The sequence below is a fragment of the Tetrao urogallus genome, assembly GCF_951394365.1.
Source record: "Tetrao urogallus genome assembly, chromosome: 1".
NCBI lineage: Eukaryota > Metazoa > Chordata > Aves > Galliformes > Phasianidae > Tetrao > Tetrao urogallus.
Window position 1 is genome coordinate 145,480,350 of NC_136813.1, and position 25,288 is coordinate 145,505,637.

General features: G+C 37.8%; 1 protein-coding gene across 1 annotated transcript in view; it reads right to left on the reverse strand.

Moving 5' to 3' along the window:
- The window catches only part of IFT56 (intraflagellar transport 56), a gene marked incomplete at both ends in the record, with an annotated part of 43,388 nt that overhangs the window by 14,737 nt on the left and 3,363 nt on the right, over positions 1-25,288 (reverse strand). Inside the window, 9 exons of the mRNA XM_079543989.1 lie at positions 4,783-4,846; positions 5,214-5,267; positions 7,094-7,149; positions 9,086-9,188; positions 10,338-10,412; positions 10,829-11,000; positions 11,990-12,135; positions 13,503-13,552; positions 21,309-21,423. Of these exons, the coding sequence (XP_079400115.1) occupies positions 4,783-4,846; positions 5,214-5,267; positions 7,094-7,149; positions 9,086-9,188; positions 10,338-10,412; positions 10,829-11,000; positions 11,990-12,135; positions 13,503-13,552; positions 21,309-21,423 (835 nt within the window). The remainder of the gene's footprint in view (positions 1-4,782; positions 4,847-5,213; positions 5,268-7,093; positions 7,150-9,085; positions 9,189-10,337; positions 10,413-10,828; positions 11,001-11,989; positions 12,136-13,502; positions 13,553-21,308; positions 21,424-25,288) is intronic.

Here is a 25,288-nt window from a genome sequence, read left to right on the forward strand (position 1 = left end):
AAGTTTCAATACATGCACAAGTTAAAATACAGCAAGCATGTTATTTTTCACGCAGTTGGGTTACTACATTGCTCACAAGTGATAATGTCATAAATAAGCTGGGCAGATAAGCGCAAATGAGTGCCAGTAGGATCTTTTTTTAAGAGTTTACTAGAACAATTTTTTTTCCTTAGACTCAGCCAGTAGAAAGTGGTCAGAGATGGATGGATCCGAGTAGCAGCCACGAAGGCAATATTCCAAGGTCGTTAGAGAGCGTGCTGTTCTGTAGTAGTTGGTGAAGTGACAGAAACTAAAATCCTAAGATTACCAACAGCCCTGAAGTAATTGCTCTTTTAGGTAAGTTATCATCAATCCATCCACACTAGAAAATTGCATCTGAAGAACAATACCTTGACTGCAAGACAGCACTAAACATAGCATTCCACTAGAATTCCACTGTAAATTTTGCTTTCTGAGGTAAGGCACTAATTATTGATAGAAAGCATTATAGAAGATCTCAAAATGTATTGCAAAGGAAAGCAAAATATTCTTATTTTTTATCTTGTTGCACGAGGAGATACTGGGCTTGCATGTCTTGTCATTTCCATAAAGAGATGGTAATCCCTATCAGTGATGGCTGAACGACATCCTTCAGTTCTCCAATTTAAGGAAATCATTTAGTTATTTAAACAGTGTTCATCTGGCAGCAGAAATTGGCCCATAAACTTATCAGCCCTTTTTCACGTGCAGGCATACACACCGTGATAAATATATGCCTGGACAGAACATTAAAGAGAAATTCTTTTTTTCTTTTTTTTTCTCAGTGTCTCTCTACTTTTTTTCTCTTTGTAATGAGAATGAAAGTAACTCAAGAATCCACTTTTTCCTGTCACACTCAATTTTTGAGGCTCAAATTCTCAGTAATTTAAATAAAATCCAAGAAAATGCAAATGAACATTGAAAGACTTAGAACTGCAAATATATTTTCCATTAATAAGGAGTTAATAGAACCATGCATTTTTTTCCCCATGTATGGGAGATGTCTAAGTTTTAGTATCTAGTCTCATATCCACACTGTGGCAAGAAATTCTATTATCCCAGCACACTATCCCCCATATACTTGTAATGAAAAAAAACAAACAAAACCCAAACAAGTAAAAGACTACACCAAGCCCAGATGAAATACTTCCTTCTTTCCACTTAACAGCAGAGGTGCCTGCCTTGGTCATAAGAGGACCACAGAAAACAAACGGGGTGCTATTCTCCATTGTGTCGGCAGTGTAAATATGGTAGTTGGTAAGACTTATGTTCAGCACCACAAACACTGTATTTAATGGAAATTTTAATGCTCATTTACTTTCACTGATATCCCTCTCTCACATTTTTCTCCTTAAATTATTTCAGAAATATGATCCTGGTTCTGTTTTCTATCAAGTTGAGACACTGCAATTAGATCGCTTAGAGCATGGGAATTACCTGCAAAAATCTAGTTATATCCCCTTTCATTATGGCAATTCTATTTCAGGAGTCACTCAGGATTACAATTTCTTTATTAAATAGTAAAACAGAGCTGCTGTTCTGGGTGTTATCTAACAGTCAAGTACTGGCTGCTATGCTTTAAGTGCTTCCTGACTTTTTGCTTTTGGATGTCCCCACTCCTCTTCTATTACATAACTTCTCATAGATCTAAGAATTTTATCTCACACTGAAAAGGACTCTGCTTGCTCTGTTTCTCAAATTTCTGTGTCACAAATGTAATTAAAAATAACAGATTCAATTGCTGACTTCAAATGACCTTGCAAACACATAACACTGTATTCTTCATAAACTAACTTTTTACTGCTTTTCTCTTCATCTAGTCATGGCATTTCTACAGTTAACAACAGCAAGTCAGAAACACAGGAAGTTGTTCTGAGAAAATATTCCACAAAGAATCATAAAATTGCCACGGTTGGAAAAGACCTCTAAGATCATCCAGCCCAGCCCAACTGTCCACCTATCACCAGTATTTTCCACTAAACCATGTTCCTCAGTACAACATCTAAACGTTCCTTGAACATCTCCAGGATTGTTGACTCCATCACCTCTCTGGGCAGCCCATTCCAGTGCATGACCACTCCTTTGGAGAATTAGTGTTTCCTGACTTGAATCCCCCCTGGCACAACTGTGCATCTCCAGGCCATTCCCTTTAGTCCTACTGCTAGCTACACGGGAGAAAAGGCCAACCCCTGCCTCACCACAAATCTTTGCTTCAGTACATGCACTGTTTGATAACCCAAGCAAAAAGTCGAGAGCCTTGCAGGTCCAGTTCCAAGGAAAGAAAAAGCACACGATTTCCTCATTGTAATCAGCACAACCTTCTTTTCCTTTGTAGTCTGCAAAGCAGCTAAGTAACTTGATGAAGATCTCAAACAGACTACCTGGTGGTTCTAACTCTTTGCTAGATTGGCAGCGGGAAGCGCTGAAGCATGACTTACATGCTTGAATAGCCTGGCTGGCTAGAAGCCCAAGTGTACAAACAGGTGAGAATTCTGTTCTCCATTTCAAAATGCTGCTAGACAAAGGCAGCATATTAAAAATGACCAAAATATACAACGTAATGGTTAATATGCTAAGCAACATAAGATCATAAAAATGATCATATTGGATGGATTCCAAAGTCTGTCTCGTTCGGAAGCTTGTGTAGTAGGAATACATGGCTATAGAAAGAATATGTTCTGATTTCACATACAAGATATGATTTGGTAAACAGTGCTACTTCCTTTGAAGCTTTTCCCAACTTCCAACAATCTGCTCTGACAGACTTCTTAACTGCAACTGAGAATTTTGCAACAGCCGATGTACTTTTCCTTTATGATGTTCCTCATACCTTTTAGTTCTTGCACGATTCGATACCTAAGAAGTTGCCTTATGTGAAAAAGCAATTTGTGCTGCTTGTTTTTAACTATCTTGCTGATGATTTATTTCACTGCTCTTTAAGCTTTGGATGGCAGAGTAACTAATTCTTTTCTATACATCTTCGCTATGGATTTACAATGTTCTGTATCACGAGCGTAATAAACTCAGTCATCACTTTTGCAGGCTCTGTATCCTCTTAGTTTATCTATCTCCTCTTGTTCAACAATCTGTCCCCTTTCTTTTATCCTTGTTGGGCTTATGTATACTTTCTTGTTCTACCATACTGATTGGAAATGTAAGAATCAGAATTGCAGACAATATTCAAGAAATGGAACTACAACTGTGTACAATTACACAGTAATTACTTCTATTTTGTTCTCTCTTTCCTCATCAGTTCCTAAGAGTCTCTTCATTTTTTTCTAGTGCTTCTTACAATTTTGAAAACACAGTTAAAGCTCTTATTCCCAGTAAGTAATACTTAGCATTTATCAAAGCTAAATTTAATTTGCATATTACTACCCAGCTTCATATATTCTTCCACAGCTTTCATCATTGTGGAAGCTCCTGCTATGAGTAATTTTGTACCACTGGCAAACCTAGACATGTCTTTGTTTGTCTCCTACAGCTAATTAATTATGAATATGAACTCTTTATTTAGGAAGAAAAAAGGTTCTTTCAAATGTTCTTATCAGCTTTGTTTTATCCTTTTCACTACTGCTTCTCATTTGAAACAGAAAACTTGCAGTGAAATGTTATGTAGCTTCCCTACTTGAAATTTAGTACTGGAGAAATACTTGAGGTTTTTGTTAGCAAATGGATTTTGAATTTGATTATACTCAGATTACTATAACAGAATTGAATTTTGATCATAATATTTCAAATCAAGTTCTATGCAATAATCTCTGCATTGGTCAGGAATCACCTGTTCATTTGTGTGCTCTCTTTCTAAGAAAGAAGAAAAGTTGTCATTCCAAATTTTTCTTCTGTTTCATGCTATGTCATTTACCAGGCTAGCACAGGCGGAACAGAATTTGAACTATTATTTAATTATCTAGCTATATAAAATCTCTAACTAACTTCTTTAACATGCCAGCCACTGCTACCATCTACTCTGGTCAGCACTATGCATCTCATATTATCTGAGCATAAACAGGTTTATGTTACTCACCGATAAAGAAAACACATTTACTTTATTTCAGACAAGGTTTCTTTATTGCTTAGAAACATTTCTTCACTGGCATCATCTATTTTGTAATGCCCTACTGTAATTAAATGTGAACAATATGCTATATGTTACCTTCGTCTTATCGTGTTTAAAAAATTATTTTAGGTTTACAACCTCTTCTAAAAACAGGCATTCCACTTTACTCATCTATTTTAAAAACATTTAATATTTGTAAAAAAACCCCACATATTTGATTTTCATGCGTATGCTTTCTGCTATCTCAGTTGAACTCTTACAGTTTGTTGTCCTCTGTGCAGCATTCATTTGAGGATACAAAACCCACACTATTTTGCATTTAAAGGAGGAATTATTTGAACTATGTGCTCTTTTCTGCCAGCTTTTTTTTCCATGAGACACATTTAGTTGTGCTGCTGTCCTGTTTCTACAAAGAAGACTACGAATATAAGACAAGGTGCTACGGAATCTCTAAGTGAAGACTGGCAGTTTGAAGTATAGCCTCTTTTCCAGTTGAATTCTGGCCAAAGTTTTGGAATAAATTGAGCCTTCTAATTTAAACTTGTAATTTTTATTTTAAACCATAAATTAAACTTCCACATTATAGCAACAAAATGCCTACCACTAGTCAAGCTAATGGTCAGCATTTAGATGAGGATATGAAATACAAACATATACCATCATAAGAGGGATTACATAATAGAGAAAGAGCATTTCAAACGTACCACATTCACTGGCTGATTCACCCACCAACTGGAAGAACTGCTGAGCAATTTTCAGATGATCTCTCTAGGAGAGGAAAAAAAAATTCAACTAGGCGAAATGAAGAACAACATGCAGGCAAACTGGGGTTGAAGTAAAACCAAAAAAGGTAAATTATGCCACTGTATAGGTCTAGATACACTGGAATACTGTAAAAGCAAACAGAATTTGGAAGCACGACAGGGAAGTCAGCTTTAGCTTGATTTATTTTCAGGACTAGTAACAGAAACTTGCAGTTTATTCATTATGGCTTAAGAACTGTATGGAGTAATATGAAGAGACTCAGAGATCCTGCAGTGTAAATGTGAGATGACTTTCACTCCATTCCAGTCCCTACAGATCTGTTCATATCCTGCTGTTGAAGAAGCTGGAGAACCTCATGGATTTAACTCACCGAATCCATTTCTTGTCCAAGAGCCGCATTTACCACTCCTTTGAGGATATACTCCTGGAAAAGAAGAGTAAAGAGGATCTAAAAAGGCAATGTGAAGATTTCAGGAGACCTAGAACAGTGTTCTCGCACATATTTTTCTTTCTAAAGTTAACTCTATCCCAAACCAGTTTAACTGATAGCTGGTTATTACCAGAGCAAGTGTTTCGGTACAGCATCACAGTCACCTCCCAGAAATCTATACTACTTGTTAGCTAGTCACTTCTGCTAAATATTTGGGCTGCAAAGAGGTAGAGTGTTTCCTGATAAGACTTAATATTGAAAGATTATATACCAGAAGTTACATCATAACATAACATAGTATTATGCCCTCTTCACCACCATTTGGCTAATAATCAAGTGCAATATTGTTCCACTAATGCAAGGATCCAACGCCTAGTACACACACTGGTTAACCATCACCACCAGCACCCATGCTCCAAAAGGCAGTGTTTCTCATCAGGGTAAAAATGTCAAGAGATTTGTGCTCATACTGTTCTACTGAAATTAGGAACTAGAACAGAGTAATCTCTACTCTGAGCTACACAGGCAGTTCTATTCTCACTGAGCAAGATTTTCTTAGCATGTAACAGATTCATTTGTCTTGTTTAAATCTTATAATTCAGCGTTCTAGCTATAAATGTGTTGTAGTAGGTTCTCCTGATACTCTTGGATAGATCCCTCAGATATAAACACAGGAAAGGAGGAAAAAAAAAAGACTGTAAAGATGAACAAAATGTAAGGAAACAATCTGACGGTAATAGCCAGGATGCTAAGTAATCATTTCAGTACATCAACTCCTACAGATGCAAAATTAAATCCTATAGACTCCATGACAAAGAAGAAATTTGATAAGAACTATAGGTGAACTATAGAACTATATGTGTAGTTTTGCAGTCTTAATGGGGAGTTCCTTCTGAGTGTGGATGAGAAAATGGAGAAAAAAATCCACAAAGATTCTCAATTTAAAATGTATCAAGTGGGTGATATTGTGGTATACATATAAGCTTGTATATGGGGAAAATGCAGGGAGAAAATAGGGGCCAGAGAAGCAATATTGGTATAAAACTGTTTAAGGAGGGCATATATAGCTGCTTAAGTATTAAGTATACTGAAAAATGCAAGAACTAAAAAGCAAAAAGAAACAGCAGAAGGCACTCCTCAGCACAGAATTACCAGATCTGTTTTTAATGTTTCCCCCCCTCCATCTCTCCATCCATCCCTCACACACACTCGTGAAAGGTCTCTTTCATGCCCAGTTATGTGATCTTTGGAAACTCAACTGCAAAGAGGAATAAATCAGAGACTGGAAATGCTGGAACAGCCACAAAAGAAAATGACAGTAGCAGTCAAGGGATATTTCAGTTTTCACTCATGGCAGCCAAAGTGAGATGGGGTTAGAAGAGACCTATTATTTAACACGTTGAATCGAATCTGGCTCATTTGTATTGAAATGGCTTCAGGACAAACCACATGAGTGTCTGAGCTAGCAGATCTTGAGGGATGGTGATAACCACCACCGAGGGAGAAGTGACAAGCAGCTGTAGTTGGAAGAGAGCTTTCATCTGTACAGTAATGGTCAGCTCCCTAGAATCAAATCTGCACAAAGAGTTGCATTTTCAATCGACCCTGGGCAGTATAGTACTAAACGTGCTAGGTACTCATGTATGTATATATAATATTCTATGGATGACTCTTAAATCTATCACTGATAAAAGGATAAAACATGAGAGTTTTAAGGGTGGGAATGGAGCAAGCTATCTGCAGGATACCGGTTTTGTATGTGGCAGAATTCACACTAATTTATAGCCTGTCTATGTACCATGACATCATTTTCCAATTACCTGTGGAGCTGTAGGTTCCAAGTCTTTAATCAGGTTATAAGCTTCCTGCACATCATCTGAAATACCAGATGTTAGAATGCATGACAAATCATGGCATGTTGTATTAGAACAAATCACTCATCCTCTACAACATTCCCCTATAGTCACAGATGAAGAAATAAAGCATTTAGACAGGAAGAGAAAGGTAGCTATAAATCACTGTGAATTTATATCACAATGGTGATGGTTTCCTAGAACTCGAATAACAAACATGGTGTGAGTAATAGCTTCTTTATTACTACAGTTTTCCTACTAGAGATGACTCGGTTCCTTGTTCATAATCTAGTGGCTGACTTTCCAACAGTACAAGGTCAAGATAATAAATCTATTACTTTCTTGTTGTATCTCTTTTCATATTTACTTATTCCATATGCAGGATAAGGTAAGATGTTTCTGAAGAGAAACTTCATTTTTTCTTATCAATATTTCAAAATCTGTCCAGCACCTCTTACCTGATCCTACTTCTAACAAGCAAAAACACCACTAGCATAGAAGTTTAAATGTAAAGTTTGGATTCAGTAGGCAACTTCGGATCTTCCTGAGAAATAGTAACTGAAAATATCCTAAATCTTATGAAGATGCCCTTTGAACTGACAAAACGTTGTTAATACAGCATTATACCAGCTGCTTATAAGAATAAACCTTATCAAACAAAGCTTCCTTTTGAACAGTACATACCATCCAGACAGCACGGTGACAGTACTCCAGGGTGACTTAAGGCAACATGCATTGGAGATCTCAAGCTCCAATTCATCCCTGACCAACAACTCTGCTTTTCTACCCATTCCCTAGAGCAGCCACATAGTAAGCCAGTACATACTATACAAAAGCAATCACTTTTTACAAAAAAACTAGAAATAGGTTTTTGGGTTTTCTTTTTTGACTAGTGTAGCTCATCAATGTTGGCACAAAGCAAGAGACAAGATCGCCATTCGAGTTTGTCAGCAGGGCATGAGGAGAGAAAGAAACTACAGCAGCCCTGCTTTCTGATCAGTGTGGACCATCAACACAGAATTCTGCTCTTTGGGCTCTGAAGAATTCCCTAACAAATATAGGAAATTAAGATTGGAATTCCTGGCCCAATACCCTAAAACTCACTACCTTAAACAGAAGAAAATGGGAAGCACATTTGTGCTTCAGTCTCTCCACTTCAAAGCACGCCTTTATCAGAAACCTTGTAAGTTTTGGAGAGATGGTTCAAATCATTGGGAGTGTTCTTGACCGATCCTGCTGCACTATGCAGATTTTTAAATGAAGACATAGCATAAGCACATTTCTATCCTAACTCTATAGCATTCCTTTATCAGTATGCATGTTCTTTGAATAACAAAGAACGGAACTTGACTGAAATTATTGCAAGTTTGGCAGCACATGAGTAAATGGACTGTTTTTTAACTGACACAAATTTGCTTTGCTTCTGTATAAGTAGAGATCAAGTGGAAGCATATCTTCTTCAATAATGTTAATAATAATATAATTGATAATAATACTAGTACTGCTTTCAATCATATTGATTACGATAATAATGGACGCAGTGTCTGCCAGGAGCAGCAAATGCAGAGTTACAAATGTCAAAGCATACCGACTGAACCAATGGATACCTACTTGTATGGATAAGGAAATAGGAGCACACACTTGACTTCAGCAAGGTCTTTTGACACGGTCCCTATAATATTGTCACAGCCAATTTCTATCTCACCAGTTTAGCCATCTCTACAAACCCAAGAACCCCCAATTCTATGTGGAAATAGATTTATTTGAAGGCATACAATTACAGCCCTTCTCTACAAGCTGTGGGAATTTGTTTACATCACTATTTCTCAGAGATACTGAAAAGGAAATATATTACACAGTGCTGCAAAATAAAAAGCATTTTTGGGAGTGATCAGTTGAGAGCAGATAAATAAAAATCATCCCTGAAGCAGTGAGAGAGCCAGAGGAAGGCATATTTACCTTGCCGGAGATAGTAAATCACAAGATTCAGTCTTGCCTCAGGAATAACATCAACCAGAGGAGGCAGCACCTGCAAAGCTCCTTCTCCCCCTCGGAACACCACCTGCAAATAAAAGCAGCATATTGATAACTGTTTATTATAATCTTCGTTATGATTCTTTAATTCCTATGTTAACAGTAAGAAGAGGTCAACAGTACTGTCTTTAGTGTAATTCCTGCTTTAATATAACAATAAAATTATATGTATGACAACCTTTGTTCTAAAGAACATTTAAGTACATAATTCATCAGCAGAGATTGACTGATCTCAGGTTTTAGCAGCTGAAAGCTGTGACACATTACATACCAAATGTTTTAAAGAATATGGCCCAGAACAAAAGTGAGAACAAGTACAAAATTAGTTTCCTTATGATTATGCATTTGAAAAAAAAATAGGATAAGTATTATAGAATTGTTTAGAATGCAATTAGATCTATAAAGGATTCAGTGCTTTATACTTCAGTGTTACATGACAGTTCCTCCAGAAAAAAAAAAAACAAATCTAATATACTGACTCAATAGACTTCTGGCAAAAAGACCAACATTCACAACAAAGAATTTTAACTTATAAAGTCCAATCTGAAATCACTGTTAGGTTTTGTGATCAACGACTGCCTGATAAATAATAGCTATTAACAATTGTTCAGCAAAGTAATAATACCATTGTAGGGAGCATTAACAGGTACTCAGTGACTCTTCTACTGCAGAATGCATAAATATTTTGGCTTGTGTCGGTATCTTTTTCCCCATGCACTGCTTGTCAAGTACTGTTTTGATAAAGACCATTTTCCTGAGTTATCTTAATTCCACTGACATCGTAGTCAATTGTAGACAACATTGAGTTGACAGTTCAAGGTCATGCATTCTGGTTTGTTTCCATACTACCCTAGTTGACTAGTCTCTACAAAATATCTTGCTAGGTTATTCTTACAGGCTATGAATTATTTTAATATGCCTTTTGTGTAAAAGCAACAACATTATTATTTTCGTGATACAGACTCAAACTGTCAAAGAAAATGCCAGGGTAAAAAAAGCACCAGCAATAAACTTGATGGCACATTGATTATACAGGCCAGTTTTCCGGAATAGGACTTATAGAGCAGCAGAGATTCAGATGTTTGCAGATCCCAAAATATTCCCTTTCATAAGTCTTCAAAAAAAAGTTCTACAAACAACTGCAGACCCCATGAAACTCAAGAAGCACATTACTTACCAGATTATGTTTAATGAGCTCCTTCCCAAACTCAAAAGATGACGAGGCACTGTCCGTCAAGTTCTTGAGTTCTGCCTGGAATTACATATACTCAGAAAGTTTAATAATAACACACAAAAAAGCACAGAGACATTAACGGAGGTTCATATTTGTCCCAGAACTGACAGAAACATCTCCACCAGTGCTGGGTCACTGGAAAAGTTGTGCCTTCCCATGTTTATATGATGATTTTTACAAATTGAATAATCCACAGACATAAGGTCAAAAGTGGACCAGGAAAACAGTAAAACCACTGTGCGTGCACCCATGTGTACAGATGGCTTAACGCTGGAATAACTGAAGTAGGTTAAACTCCTAAGAGGACACAATGATGTGGTACTAGGCCATTACCAACACGATTAACTGACTACGAAAGATAACAAGGAAAAGAAATGCCTAAGGGATGTCTTGAACTAAAATGAAGGCAAACTGAAGGGCTGTCAAATAGATACCTCAGCAGCCTTTCCGTTGTATAGTCGGAAATGGTTACAAGCCTTGAGGTTAAGAGCAATGGTGCTGTCAGGAATTTGCTGAAGATAAACAGCTAGCACTTCTTGTGATACATCATAGTAATCCAGTTTATAATAGCATAGAGCCACATACACATTCAGAGCCAAGTACTCCCTGCAGAAAGGAAAAAAGAGTTTTAAGACAACATTTCAATCCAACAGATAGTTATATTACAGAATATTAAAATCAGTGATGAAGCCCTATATCTTCAACAAACACATCAAATTTGGGATTTCTAAATACTTGTTAGGTATCTTTATATCTCTAGTTCGTGATATAAGTTGCACAGATCCATCAACAGACATGCATGAGTTTTTTTCAATGGCAGCTATTCCAACACAATAACTGACAAAATTGTTGGCTAGCAAGTCTTTAAAAATGTGGTAATTCACACTGAGGAAATCCATAGAAAATAAGAACTTTTGTCCTGGCAGAATAGGATTTTCTGTGCAATACGTGTGAAAACATTTATATGCATTTAAAACTTTGAAAACATTTCAACAGATTCAACATGTTCTATTATCTTAGAAATACTATTTATTTATTTAAGAAAACTAAACAGGCTACTGCAAGCTATGAAAACAGAAGAACTAGGCACAGAAATAAGACAGATATTTGTGGTAACAGTAAGTAAAAAGATAATTGTTACAAAGGTTTCTCGCTTAGCTTTGCATGATTGCTTCTACAGATTTAGAATTTCAAGAACTCTTTCCTGAGCATTAAATTACATACGTACATTATGAAGGACACTCAGCTTTCTCTAATGCACTCAAGAAGAGACAGTGCCAAAAGACAGCTACGTATTATGGGGTTGCAATTTCTATTCTACCAAACCGCTTTTCCAGCCGCTTAAGAATCCATTTTGTTCCTTTTCAAATTATGAACTAAGAAGAAGAATATGATAGAAAAAAACATAATACTTAAAGAAATGCAAAGAGCTTTCTAAATAACCACTGAGAGCTGATCCGCTTCTTAGAAAGGGTAACAGGTGACGCAGAAATCAGTAATCAAAAGCAAGGCTCACCAGACTGATCATCAGAATTGTAATTCAATTACAACAATATCAGAGACACCGAAGTAAGGTTTAGAGTAGAAATGCCCACCGATTTTCAAGAAGAATGCATTTGTAGATATCAATAGCTTCTTGGTAGTGGGACCGCATGTAGTGGATAGATGCCAAGCTAAGCTGATCCTCTGTAATGTCTTGCAGATTTTGGTGAGAGCTCATCAGTTTCTTCTCATCACTGAACTAGAACAAAAAGTGAGACATTCTCAGAAGAGTTCAGTGAGAAATACATTTTAAGTTAATGTGCTGGATTAGTTTTGTCCTTGCTGGCAAGCAGCAAGTGATTCATTTTTAACATCTGGATGTTACTTCAAAGTTAATTTGAACAGTCAAGAAAGCCAAACATTAAGAAGCAGACCAGTTGTAAACAGATAAATTAAGCATGAGCTTTCCTTTAAGTTGTGATTCAGACACAATTACACATCATGTGCCTTGCTGGATAAGAGAGCTTAATTAATCAATTAAGTTATTTCACAAATATAATTCTGCAATGCAGGATTTAATTTACTATTCAATTTGGCACTTTTTTTTCTATTAACAAAAGAAATCTTATTTCTCAGGGATAGCAGAAAAACGGGAGTCCTGCCAACACTCAAGCACTAACTTTCACAACACTTCTTTACAACACTAGCAAATTCTCCTTCATTGTTCTTTCAAAGTTCCTGTTAAAGCACTGATTTTTAAAATTGCTGTCGAGCACAGAACAAATGCACTAGGGTATAAGAAAGCAACAGAGTTCAACAATCAGCTTGTACTTGTGTAAGTAATAAAGTTGAGGCTATCCAGCAATTATTTTACTCAAAACAGTTATTCCAGTGCTTTTTATCATGGACATCTTTTAAGTACCGGTGTAGAAACATTTTAAGATTACTCTTCTAAACCAACAGAAATTTAAGGAAGAGAATCTAGCATCAAAGCTAGCATGCAGGACTTGTATTTTATTTTGCCCAAAACTCAGTCTCTCCAGTAGCACAATACTGGCTGAGTATCATACAGGAAGGATGGTACAAAAGCAAATGGAAGGGAAGACAGCCACAGGTGGTAACTGAAACAGTCATTTAACTGTTGTTGAAATTTAATTAAGACTGATGCCATAAACATGATTACTTTTTGGACAGTGAATGACTTACGAGGATCAGAAATACCTCATGAGCCTTCTTGCTCAAACTGCTAAGTATAGTACAGCTGCAAATTAGGAAACTTTGGTAACTTCAAAGAGAAAGAAAACAGTGGTGTATGCATTTCTGATTCTGTTCAAAGTCTCAGGTCCTTCATAATAAAAAATACCACCAGGTTCTTATTGTACAACTTGCATGAAGCTGGTTGGTAAGGCTTTTTGTAGATACTTGCTGAGGGCATCCATTCCAAGATCTGGTTTTTACACTTGCTTTCTCCACCACAGTTTATTACAGGAGAGTGGTTGCAGAAAATCTTTGTTCTCCTTCCAACACAGACATTTTAATTATTTGCCCAGATTGCCAGAACACATTACAAATTACCAAATTGAAAAGAAAACAAAGCAAAGCACGAGTGAAGAAAGGACATTGTACCTTATGTGCCAGGTGAAAGAGTAAACGGTTCTGAAGACGACTCTTAGGTGCTGAAAGGAAAATTCAGTAAGTATTTCTGCAAAGAACAATTCAGGACATCCAGCTTTTATTTTAACTTTCTCAACAGACATGCATACGCATGTATTTTTCATTAACTAGCCCTAATACAGTTCTTCACTGTACTTCACTTCAGCAATTTTAATTGGTTTTAAAGCCTTCCTGCTTCCCATCTTCATTCCCTGTCCATTTCTTTTGAAATCCCTGCTGAAAATACTTTCTGATTGGCCTCTTCCTTCCATGAGTCTTAAAACTGTGAATAACTGCACTACCATTTCTCTGCTGGTCGTCCTTGTTAAAGTGGTTTTTTTTTCTGATGCCACGCAGGACCTCTCTCACAGAATTAAAAAAAGCAGCGACAAGCTCATAATCAAGGTTCATTTCACAGTGTGCAATATTTGAAGTAAACTGTGATTCATATTTCTAGGAATCTTGTCAACTTTCAGTATACTGGAAATTCCAGTGCTGCTACCATTTGTTTATGTGATGATATCATACATAGTTCTAATATTTCTTCAGTCCAGAGGAAAAAAAGGCACATTAATGCACTCAGATGTACATTAATGTACTCCTGTACAGGGAGCAGATAAGATTCAAACCAAGACATGAAGAGAGAAGAGTGGCTTTCTAAAGCCACTCAAGTCCTCTAAACTTCTGGCTCTAATAGGATTAGGAATTGCATTTAACACATTTCACATGCACAAACTGTTAACTGCAGAGATTTAAGTGACTACAGAGAGCCTTGTTCACTGAGATTGAGAAGGTTCTTAGTCAACAAGCTATTAACTTCTTTTGGGAGCAATCTTCCAAAAAGCCTTTCCTTGTTTCCTGTGTTTTCTTCAGCCTACTCAGCTAATGAGCACTCTCATTTTTGCTCAGACCAACCAGCTGGCAACCCAAGATTTACATGGAATTTTTACAAAGAACAGAATTACTTACTGTGTTTACAGGGCCAAGAAAATGCAGAGTTAGCAAAGCAGTGGCCTGTAACACAACACTACAATTCTTCTGACATCCTAAACCATGAAAGAGAGCTCAAACCACCAAAACCTCTTTCTCTTCCCTCTCAAAGATGGAAATTTCTAGCAATAAATTAGATTTATTTTAAATGGCAATTTAGGGACAGATTTCCATACTTCTTACTTTTTCTCTACTCTTATAATAAGGAAACTGTAATGCCAAAAACGAACCAGGCCACTGTCATCAGACGGGCACTGTAAAACTCTTTGTACTCTCAACAGCCGTGTCTAGAAAAAAAAAAAGACAGCACATTTTCTCTCTAAAGACTTTCTAGTATAGAGGAGTACCAAAAGGAAAAGGTGGAACAAGAGTTCTCACAAAGCCAAAATATCTCGCCAAGTATTACTATCCAAGGATCAAGTAGGTCGAAAGCTGCATGGTCTTCAGTCTAAGATCTACTAAGGAATTCTCATTGACCTAATAAAAGAAAGGAAAGCCTTTCTGATCTGCAATCAATACTGTGTAAGCAGCAGTAGCGTTGTTATTGACATCGCAGTCATGGACTGCTGCACATGGACCCCACATGTGCTTTCATGCAAAACTTCAACCAACAGCAACCACTCTTTGCAATTCAAAACATTTGGTCATCAAAGACTCCAGAAATACAAGCAGGACAATTTGTGGGATTTACACTGAAAATAACATATTGTATAACCACAGTCCAGCGAACAAAGACACCAACGTTCCTTTTTTTGCATAGGTTTTTTATTTTTTTTAGTAGGCTTTAGCATGAATTCCTCTGTAAGTGACTTGCAAGCAGTATTCCCTCGAGAACCTAAACTGAGGAATTATTGTTTCACTGGTCAACCAATGACGGTAGTGCTGCACTCACACATCTGGCATTTCTGACATTGAAATTGTTATTCACTAGTTGGCAAGAGCTGGAGGGTTAGTCCACGTTATTCTATGCCTAAAACCAGGCAAAAGCTGAAACCCAAGTTCTGATGGTTTGCTTAGACATATGGAATAGGAAAAAACCTCCCACTTCGTAAGATACAGTATTACCTGATAGAATCCATCTTTTATTCTTTAAAATACAACCTTTTTACAAGATGTCAGGCAAGGAAGAGGAGGGTCAAAAACAACAACAAAAAATGTAGCCCTGTTGACATTATAAGCAGAACCGTGGAAACATTCAATAACAGCACTTTTTCCCTGCTCTGAATTTGTTTTTTGAGAGACCTATGAACAAAGTCAGATTAATTTCCAGATACAATCAAATAATAAATATTAAATAAAGCTGCTGTTAATCACTGGGGCAGGAAGGGGTGTAAGTGCCTTATCATCAAAGAACCGTCTTTTGAGAAACGCTAGACTTGCTCTTTTACTACTCTCTGTTATCAAATGTCATTGTCATTGACCTATCAATGCCGCAAGAAAGCACAAATTTCTTTTCCTGTCCTATTTTTTCAAGAAAACCGCTTTCTTTTTTGTTTTGTTTGTCTATTTGTATCAGCATTTAGAAATCTAGGGATGACAGTGCTGCACTGTGATAAACTAGACCCTGCTCGTGTGTCTAGTACTGGCCTTGTACGGAAGAAATCACTGAGATAGTTGGACTGGACATATCTCTTTCCACCTAAGAAATGCAACAGTATCTCTATACTAGAATTTTTGTAATTATCAGTGCTGATGTTTCAGGGACTATAGACATATTGACATGGATCTATAGAGCACTTCACATGCTAACAAGTGTAGAATACATCTGAAACTGCCACAGGTGGGAGGGGTAAAGGTGGAACAGGGATGAGAAGGCTTCATCCAGGTAACACAGAAAATATGACCAAAGAAATCCCTATTATGCTGTCCCTAAGAAACAACGCCCTGCTCACCTGAACACAGCTGAATGAAGCCCTCTGTGCCTCAGAACCACAGTCTTTCTGGTGGAGGGAAAGTGCAACGGTAAGGGATAAATGTCAGGAAAAAACAGAGTCCAACACTGAGGTTCATGCTTATTCACACTTAAATAGCTCAACTGTTGAGAGTTTTCTCACACGGAACCTGCAGAGATAATTCACTGAAATTTTCACTTTCCTCAAATACTTTTATTCTTTTTCATACTTAAAAGTCAGTTCAACTGTGTTCAGTTCTGTGCAGTACACACGCGTTTCATTTCAGGCATGCCGGAGCACAGTAACTTGAAGATGACTGAAACAAAAACAGTTATTTCTGTTATGTGGATTCCACTATGCTTTAAAAAGCAAATAAAAAATCCAGCACACAAACCAAACGCAAGCAACAAAACACCACCAAACCAAAATAAGGCTAGTAGTTTTTAAAGTTTAAAGATCTATAATTTGATACTTTCTTGTGTGCACTTCGAAAGTTCAGACCCAGCTGTTTTAAAAACAATGGCTAAAATGCAATGAAAATGAACTTCTGTTCTCAAGAAATACGGTACAAGCAGACAGCAAATAATTTTGTATGTAGGGAAAGATGCGGCCTAAAGGAAAAGAAAATCCAGCAATGTTGCCATGCTCTCTTGTAACTGCACTTTTTCATTGGCGACAACTATCTGACACCTGGCAAACATTTGTGCATGAATAAGCAAAATTGGTTTGGAAAATGCTACCATTCTTATTAATTCATCTCTGTTTTGCTTTTGTGCAATATTGCTCCTTCCTTCCAGCATAGGCTGAAATGAGAAGTATCTGTTCAGTTAAACCACATTCTGAGCTGACACATGAAGCACTGTGAAGAAGCAAATTAATTATAAAGTGCTCCCCAGCAAAAAATAGAAGGAAAAAAACCTCTAATGACAAGTTAATACAACCCTATCTGTGCATGAAGCTTAATTGTAAATCTCCACATTTAAAATATAGAGACTGGTTGTTTGGGTTTTTTTTGTTTGTTTGTTTTTTTGCAGCCTCACTTATGTGCAAATCACATTTGCTGGCATGTATTTTGTGGTTTAGAAGGATACTGTTGGTTCTTGCCTTTTTCTTAATGCAGTGCTAGCCAAAGGCTTCTGAGAGCACTGTGCAGGCTTCTGAACACCAGGTTTAGTTGCCAGCATTTCTGTGCAAATGCGGCAGGTTCAGTTTCTGATCCTTGTCATTTATTTCTTGAAGGCACAGGACTGGGAACGCAACTTAAGACTACTTGGTTTGATAATGAAAAATTAACACATGTACTATTATTTATTAAGCTAAGATGAAGACTTGGCTGCATTCTTACAAAGCAAGATGGGCTGATATACACTAAGGAAAATATATGTTCAGCCCTGTGCATTAAAGCACTGAGGCAGAAGGAATAAACAACGCATCACTTGGAAGCTTTGATATGGGATGACTACGGAACAACAGTTGCTGACTTAAGTAACACTACTTTTGCCACAGATCCAGGAAACATAACATCCCCAGGTGGCCGAGAGGGCCAATGCCATTCTGGCCTGCATTAGTAATAGTGCAGCCAGCAGGAGAAGAGAGGTAATCATCCCCCTGTACTCAGCTCTAGTGAGCCCACACCTCGAGTACTGTGTCCAGTTTTGGGCCCCTCACTACATGAAAGACATTGAGGCCCTGGAGCGTGTCCAGAGAAGGGCAACAAAACTGGTGAGGGGTCTGGAGCACAAACCTTATGAGGAGTGGCTGAGGGAGCTGGGACTGTTCAGTCTGGAGAAGAGGAGGCTCAGGGGAGACCTCACTGCACTGTACAACTGCCTGAAGGGAGGTTGTGATGAGGAGGGGTTTGGCCTCTTCTCCCGGGCATCAAACAGGACCTGAGGAAATGGCCACAAGTTGTGCCAGAGGAGGTTTAGGCTGGACATGAGGAAAAACTCTTTCTCTCAGAGAGTGGTCAGGCACTGGAATGGCTGCCCAGGGAGGTGGTGGAGTCGCCGTTCCTGGCAGTGTTCAAGAGGCGTCTGGATGAGGAGCTACGAGATATGGTTTAGTGCTTGTGGTAGCAGTGGGAATGAGAGACGGTTGGACTAGATGATCTTATAAGTCCTTTCCAACCTTGTGATTCTGTGATTCTATAAGAGGACAGCAGGAAAAAGAGGCCAGAAATATCTGAAAGGAATTTGGCAGAAAGCCTAGAGGAGATAAAGTACATCTATCATAAAGAATCTTCAAAAAAAGGACTCTCTTCTACTGACTTTTTATTCCACTTCTTAGGTTATGTTTGCAGTAATTCTGGTTTATGGCACTTTTGATGCACAGACTTATTATTTCCTAAGAGAATATCCAATTAAGTTTTATTTAAGTAATGACAAGCTTCACATCTATTAAAAAATGAAGTCTTGCTCCAGAATAGAATGCAAATGATCTTTTATGAAATGCAATAATTACCTCATGGTCTTTAACTCTCATTTCCTGATTTTAAAACATTCTTCATATTTTTTCCTCAGTTAATAATTTTCTTAAGCAATGGCAACAGCAAATGACAAGAAGGAACTTCTATTTAATTTCCAGATATTTATAGTTTTGTGCAGACAAGCTATTCCAGAAAGCTAGCTGACATTCACATTCCCTTTCATGCAGAGACTCCAACGCCATAGGAATTTGGAATTATAAATGAAAATAAATTATTTCTCCTTCATTTGTTTTAGTGCTGTGCAGCTTTCAGGGGCATGACAACTGCAGCAATAATCAATAAACATCAAACAGTATGCAAAAAAGTCTGGCAGTGTATTCCCAAAATAGCAGTGGTAAGCAGCCCAACACTAATGGTGTCTATCACTCTTACAGCAGAGTTAAAGGCAGTAGTGGATAAATGGTGGCATTCCACAGACTTCACCCTCTTGTGCTTATAGTGGATAAATGGTGGCATTCCACAGACTTCACCCTCTTGTGCTTACAGCTCAATGAAGTATTTTGCTGCTTACGGGTCACTGCAAAACCACGGAAGAAATCATAAGATGCTGTAGGTTCCTCTATTAATGTACTGAGAAAAATTGTCACTGATGCTATTGAAAGACACTAAAATAAACCAAAAAAGGACACATTTTGAGTGAAGATAAGATGATCCAAATTCAGTGTAGGAAAGGCCAAAATGATGGATGTGGAAAGGAGAATCTACCACACTTCTTTCTCCATTGAAAGCTCCCAAATGTTACAGACCTTCGGAGGCTGTGACTGCCTCCCCACCAAGCTTAAGCAGCTAGGAATCATGAGTATTACAATATTCACAATGAAGGCCTAGCATCTCAGTATAAAATGAGGCATGCTGCCTTACTTGCACAAGTACATAAAGATCAGGAAGTAACATTACTGCTTAGCTATTTTCTGTTTCGTCCCTCAGCTGCATTCCCAATGTCGTGCACTCCTTTCTTAACGTTCTTGCCTTTTTCTTCTGGCACTTGAGCACTGTTCACCACACCACCTACCCAACCCCTTGTCATGCTACCAAGAAATGATCTGAGGAGCAGGGAAGAATTAACCTTCCCTCAGTTTCAGCTCACAGCTCTAAAGATGCATGCCCAGCTGTGTATCTGTCATCTCTAGGATGGATAACTGTAATTTACCCTATGTGAAGCTGATGACAACGAGCAGTCTCCAGCTGGTACAGGATGCAGCCACTTGCTTCCTCTGTGGTTTGGGTATAGTGACACCTCAGATCTATTGCCCAATTATTTTTAGATTTCAAGTTCATGTCCTAGATTGCAATCTCCTAAACTCAAGCTTATACTACTTTAAGGATTACATTATCACCTGTGAATACTAGAATTTTACACACTTCTTGAACAATATGGATCACTAATCAAGAATATGGAGTACACATTTCTGCAGGAAACCTTCTGCAGTTGGAAACAAAACGTTTTTAGCTGTGGGAATCAAGTTCAGGATGATTGTTCAGGGAATTTTAAAGGGTTACCAGAATCTAATTATCTCTAAAAAATACTGCAAACTGTCCTCTTTGGAGGTGTTCTAACACAGTAGTAGAAAACGCACAGTAATTTTCTCCCTTTCCTATTTTCAGCCTAGGGTTAAAGAAATAAAGAATGAAACAAACAAACAAAAAAGATTCTGTAAGTCTTATCCTAAGAAAGTGAGAGTCAAAAGCTGACTGAGAACATCACTGCTATTAATTGTACTTAGGAAGCACTGAGATACATGGTGATGAGAAACAATGTAAGTCACTAAGATAAAGAGAAAGTGATGGGTAACAAAATCAAACTGAAGAAACATTTTTAGGCAGTAAAAAAGTGCCTTGGAATCTAACTTCCATTCTTCTTTAAATCAGATTCCATGCATGTTCAAATTAACATGAAAACTTAATAATGTGGTGCAGCAAAGTGCACACCTTATAACCAGATCCCTAATATCTAACTAAAAAGGCAGTAAGACCTTCTACTAAGTCACTCAAACTGCTGAATTCTCTCATGTTATTTATCTATTATTTCACTATCCTTATTAGCTTCATCTGCAATGGCTCAGAGATATGCAGTCAGCCAAAAGAACAGTACATTTTTGCTGCTGGTCAGCATATGCTAGGTTTTGTATTTAGAAATTAGTAAGAGAAATTATTTTCCAAATGCTTCTTTCAGTTTCAGCTGTTCCACCTGCCCCAGGTATTTTTAGGGAGCAAATCACATTATAAATTTTGCCCTGAATGAAAAGAAGAAAAAAAAAAAAAAAAAAAAGAGAGAAAAAAAGAAAAAAACCTCTTTGTTCAAAGTATCCTTTATTACTCTGAAAAAAAAGCACCATATACTTTTCTGGAAATCATTTTAGGTGTTCAAGTCTACAAACAGTTCATTTCATCAGTCAGAGACATACATCTCACCTTTCAAGGCTGCTTGTTCAGCTTGTGTATACATTCCCAGAAAGAAGTAGGTACACGCAAGGTTCACCCAAACATCAGGATTGCAAGATGGCTGTTTGGTCAAGGCCTCATATTCCTGGAAAAGAAGTGTTTTTTTCTGGTGGTTTTTTTCCTTCATTTAATAGCATACAAATTATTCAGCTCACCCAATTTATTGCCAAGTTCATCATCACTCCTACAACTGAACTATTACATTTTAACCAAAGATACATTCAGCAGCTTCTTTTTGTTTATGAAAGTGGAAGAATCAATGGGGATAAGCAGTACTAAAAATCATCACTGCAGGAATTCTGTCAATGCCTTAACAGTTACAAAATCATTGAGATAAAAAGCTTTTCCTCTGTCTTTTCCAATGCTTTCCTAACTTACTGAGTCAGAGGAGGTCATAAAAATCATGGAAATCTCTTTATAATTACTTATTGGAGTGTTAAATATCCTGTTATAAATCTGCATGTAGTGTCTTTGTATAGATTAAAACAGTGGACTCCAAATAGACAGTATATGCAAGGCAATCCAAAGAGGTGTATCAAGAAATTTTTTTATTTTATTTTAAGCTTTTATTTTATTTACCAGTGGCACAAAAATATAAAAGTGTTTATTACAACTTTAGCATGTATAGTTTATAAATAAATATTCATATGTTGCAGGTGTGTGCTCAAAAAATTTTACTGATAGAGATGCACTATTCAAATGTTTTGAGATGCTGCATTAAAATACAAGCCCAGAAGTCAGTCTTGGTCACATTCAAGTCTGCTATATACACAAAAATATAACTACAGCAAATATTACTAAATTGTGCCTAACTTCACTGTTTCTCATGTTAAGATTTACACCCAAGCTACCAAAATCCACTGAACACCACATTCTGATATTTTGCACACTTCCACATTCATTACATCACCCTTAATAATAATAACACATAAAGTATTCTCTCTTGTTATTTGTGGGGGGAAAAAAGTAAAACCCAACAGACAAAACTTTCAATCTGTTCTTTTAATGAAGCAAGAAACTCTGCAGCTATATTCAACAGCAATATTCCTGAAGATAGACATCTTTGCTCTGCACAACACTAGCTAATTAAAACACAGGCACGGAGGAGATCCCTCAATGCCATTTTTTCCTCTTCAAAGCTCTATTAAATTACTCAGAAGGACCTTCCTAGTGAACATGCTCCCTGCTTGCATTCCTCCTTCTCATCCCATGTCCATCCTCCAGCATAAGGCAAAAGCAGGCCAGGTTAAGCAAGATTCTCACAGGACTTGTTCGATGAACACTATCCCTCAACCAGCAGAAGCCTCTCATCTCTCTCAACATACCCCATTGCTAACTCTGTATTCTTCCTCCAACCGTATGAACTGAAATTTCTCCCTTCCTGGTGAATTTACCACATTGCACCATGGAAGTCTTCTTCCCATGGGGGAAAGGCACAGATATAGGTATCAATCACAAGAGAAACTATGTCCAAAGGGCAGCAAATTCCAAGAACAGACACATGCTGACAACAACAAAGTTTATAGTTGCTAGTACAAATATTTTTTTCTCCTGCCACATGAAAGCAAATTGCACTCTCAACCACAGAAGCTATTGGTAATGTATGTTTTTGAAAGCCAGCCCAGTCTTGCTAGTATTCTAGTGACTAACTGTCCTCAAAAACTGTCCTTTTAAAAAATAATAAATTGATTGATTAAAAAAAAAAAAAACCAACAAAAACCACCAAGCAACCAACAACAACAAAGAAAACATTTACATATAGGCTGACGTTCCCTACTGAGGCCAGTTCAGTCTTGACACAGGCCCGTGACGGAGCTCTGAGACAGGCTACTGTTCTTTTTTGGGACCATCTGGAATCCTTAAAAATTCATTCAAATTAAGTGCACCCAAAGGTCTCTTTCGGTTATGGCTTCAGGCAGATTAATTAGAAAGCACAAAGTGCATAAACACAAGTCATGTTCTGGCCTGGCCATTCAGGATGTGCAATAAATAAGGAGTGCTGTAGCATTACTAATGTGAATCTGTGGATACACAGTAAATAAAAATGAGGACTGCTAGCCTGTCCTACCACATAGTTCTGGGCCATGAGCCCAAGCTATGTGGGGCTGTTGCCCCTTTACTCAGTAAAAGGCATTCAGCATTACAGTCTCTCAAAGACTTTTCACAAGAGCTTTTCCCCTTCCTCACCCAAAACAAAACAAAACCCACAAGAAACCCATAAAAAAAAAAAAAAAAAAAAGCAAAATACAAGTCTTTCCAATAGCCACCCACCCTGTGGCACACTTTTGCCAACCAAGGGCTTGACAGCTTCATGCTTTTTCACTCTCCTCCACCTCTCATCCTATCTAAAGGCATACACACAGCACACCAAAGAAGCAGGTTGATAGGTTGATTGCCTAAGGCTACAGACACCTACTGACTGCACCTACCAACAACACTGAGGGCACTGAATAGAATCCAGCTGACCTCATTACTTGTCAAGATTCTCCAAGCTCATAAACAAAGGTTCTGCAAAGATGCCAAATGGGCCAACGTACAGGGCTGCCTCACAAGTGTTCAAAGGAAGCATGGAGATACTTGATTCCTGACTACAGTCATGACAAAGAAGCACATAAAACTGAGAACCAAAATTCCCTATTTTTCTTTCTAGCTTCAGCTGTCAGAAGCTGGAGCATTTATATATTCTCATGCTCTCAAGACTAGATATTGCTCATGCACGAACCACTACCCCGGTATAGCTCTGTTCCTTTCACGCTTCACTATTTAATTCAGGCAGATCAGGGTAGGTAGGAGGTCCTCACCCTTACCCAAGAGGTAAGCAGTTCCCGATTCTCTGCTGAAAGGAAGGCAGCAGGCAGAAGAGCCTGCCAGAATCCCTGGGTGATGAGTGATGGCAGACAGACAGATGTGGGGGGGGGTTGAAGTTGGTAAAAGAGGAAAAAATCTCCACAAAACTAATTAGATCCTCCCATCAACTTGGGGAGCCCCAGTTGCCATACAGTGCCAAGAAGACACTTATCTGCCTACTGCTAATAGAAATTGATTTATAAGTGAGTAGGAAGCCCTCAGGCACTGCCACCGTGACTGCTGGAAGGTTTCAGAGTGGTGCCATTTGTAAAGTAGTACACAGCAGCAGATGATCCCAGACCAGTGTTGGTGGTATATCCTTTGAGAAAGGCACCTACCTACTAAGAAGTGTGAATCTAGTCAGGGTAGAGCTCTGCTTAGAGACTGTTGGTATGTCTACAGTAAGAGAACTTGAATGTGCTGATTATATTGCTGTAATTCACCCTAAAGATACTCTTGGATTTGCAGGTCTATCTGATTTTCACTTTTTCCCCCACCTCTCCTTGTGGATGACAATGGCTACTTCACCTCAGTTGCCAAGACTCTCCAAGAGGTGGCATGCAGCCAGCATGACCTAACTCACCATGAAAATCTCATCATAAGTGAAAGGATTACAGAGCAGAATTTCATCAGGTGTAAAGAATACCAACCACAAATTAGGAATATAATGACAGAGACAACAGCTACATTGCCACTTGCAGGCACTTAGGATTGCGGGTTATTTAGACTTTGTGTAATGTCACTCTGTTTAGTTCTGGAGAATTTTCTACCCACAGTATTTCATTTATCATGGTCTCAGCATGTCCCAAAGAGATCTAGAGATTATAGAGAATCAAGGAATTTGTCCTTGAGAATCTATCAACAACACTTCTGTAATATAGCAGTGAAGATAGATGCTGCATGTACTTCATCCTTGGCACTGATAACTGAAAAGGAATTCAACCTACATAGTATAGTCAACACTTTCCCTTGATCACTGCAATGTTTGGAATTATAGTGTTCTGACCCAAAAGAAACTAGACTGAGATACACAGGCTCATTTCCCACATGCTACCAGAGCAACAAAGGTATCAGGATTCATTACGCTGCCAAAAAATCAGTCT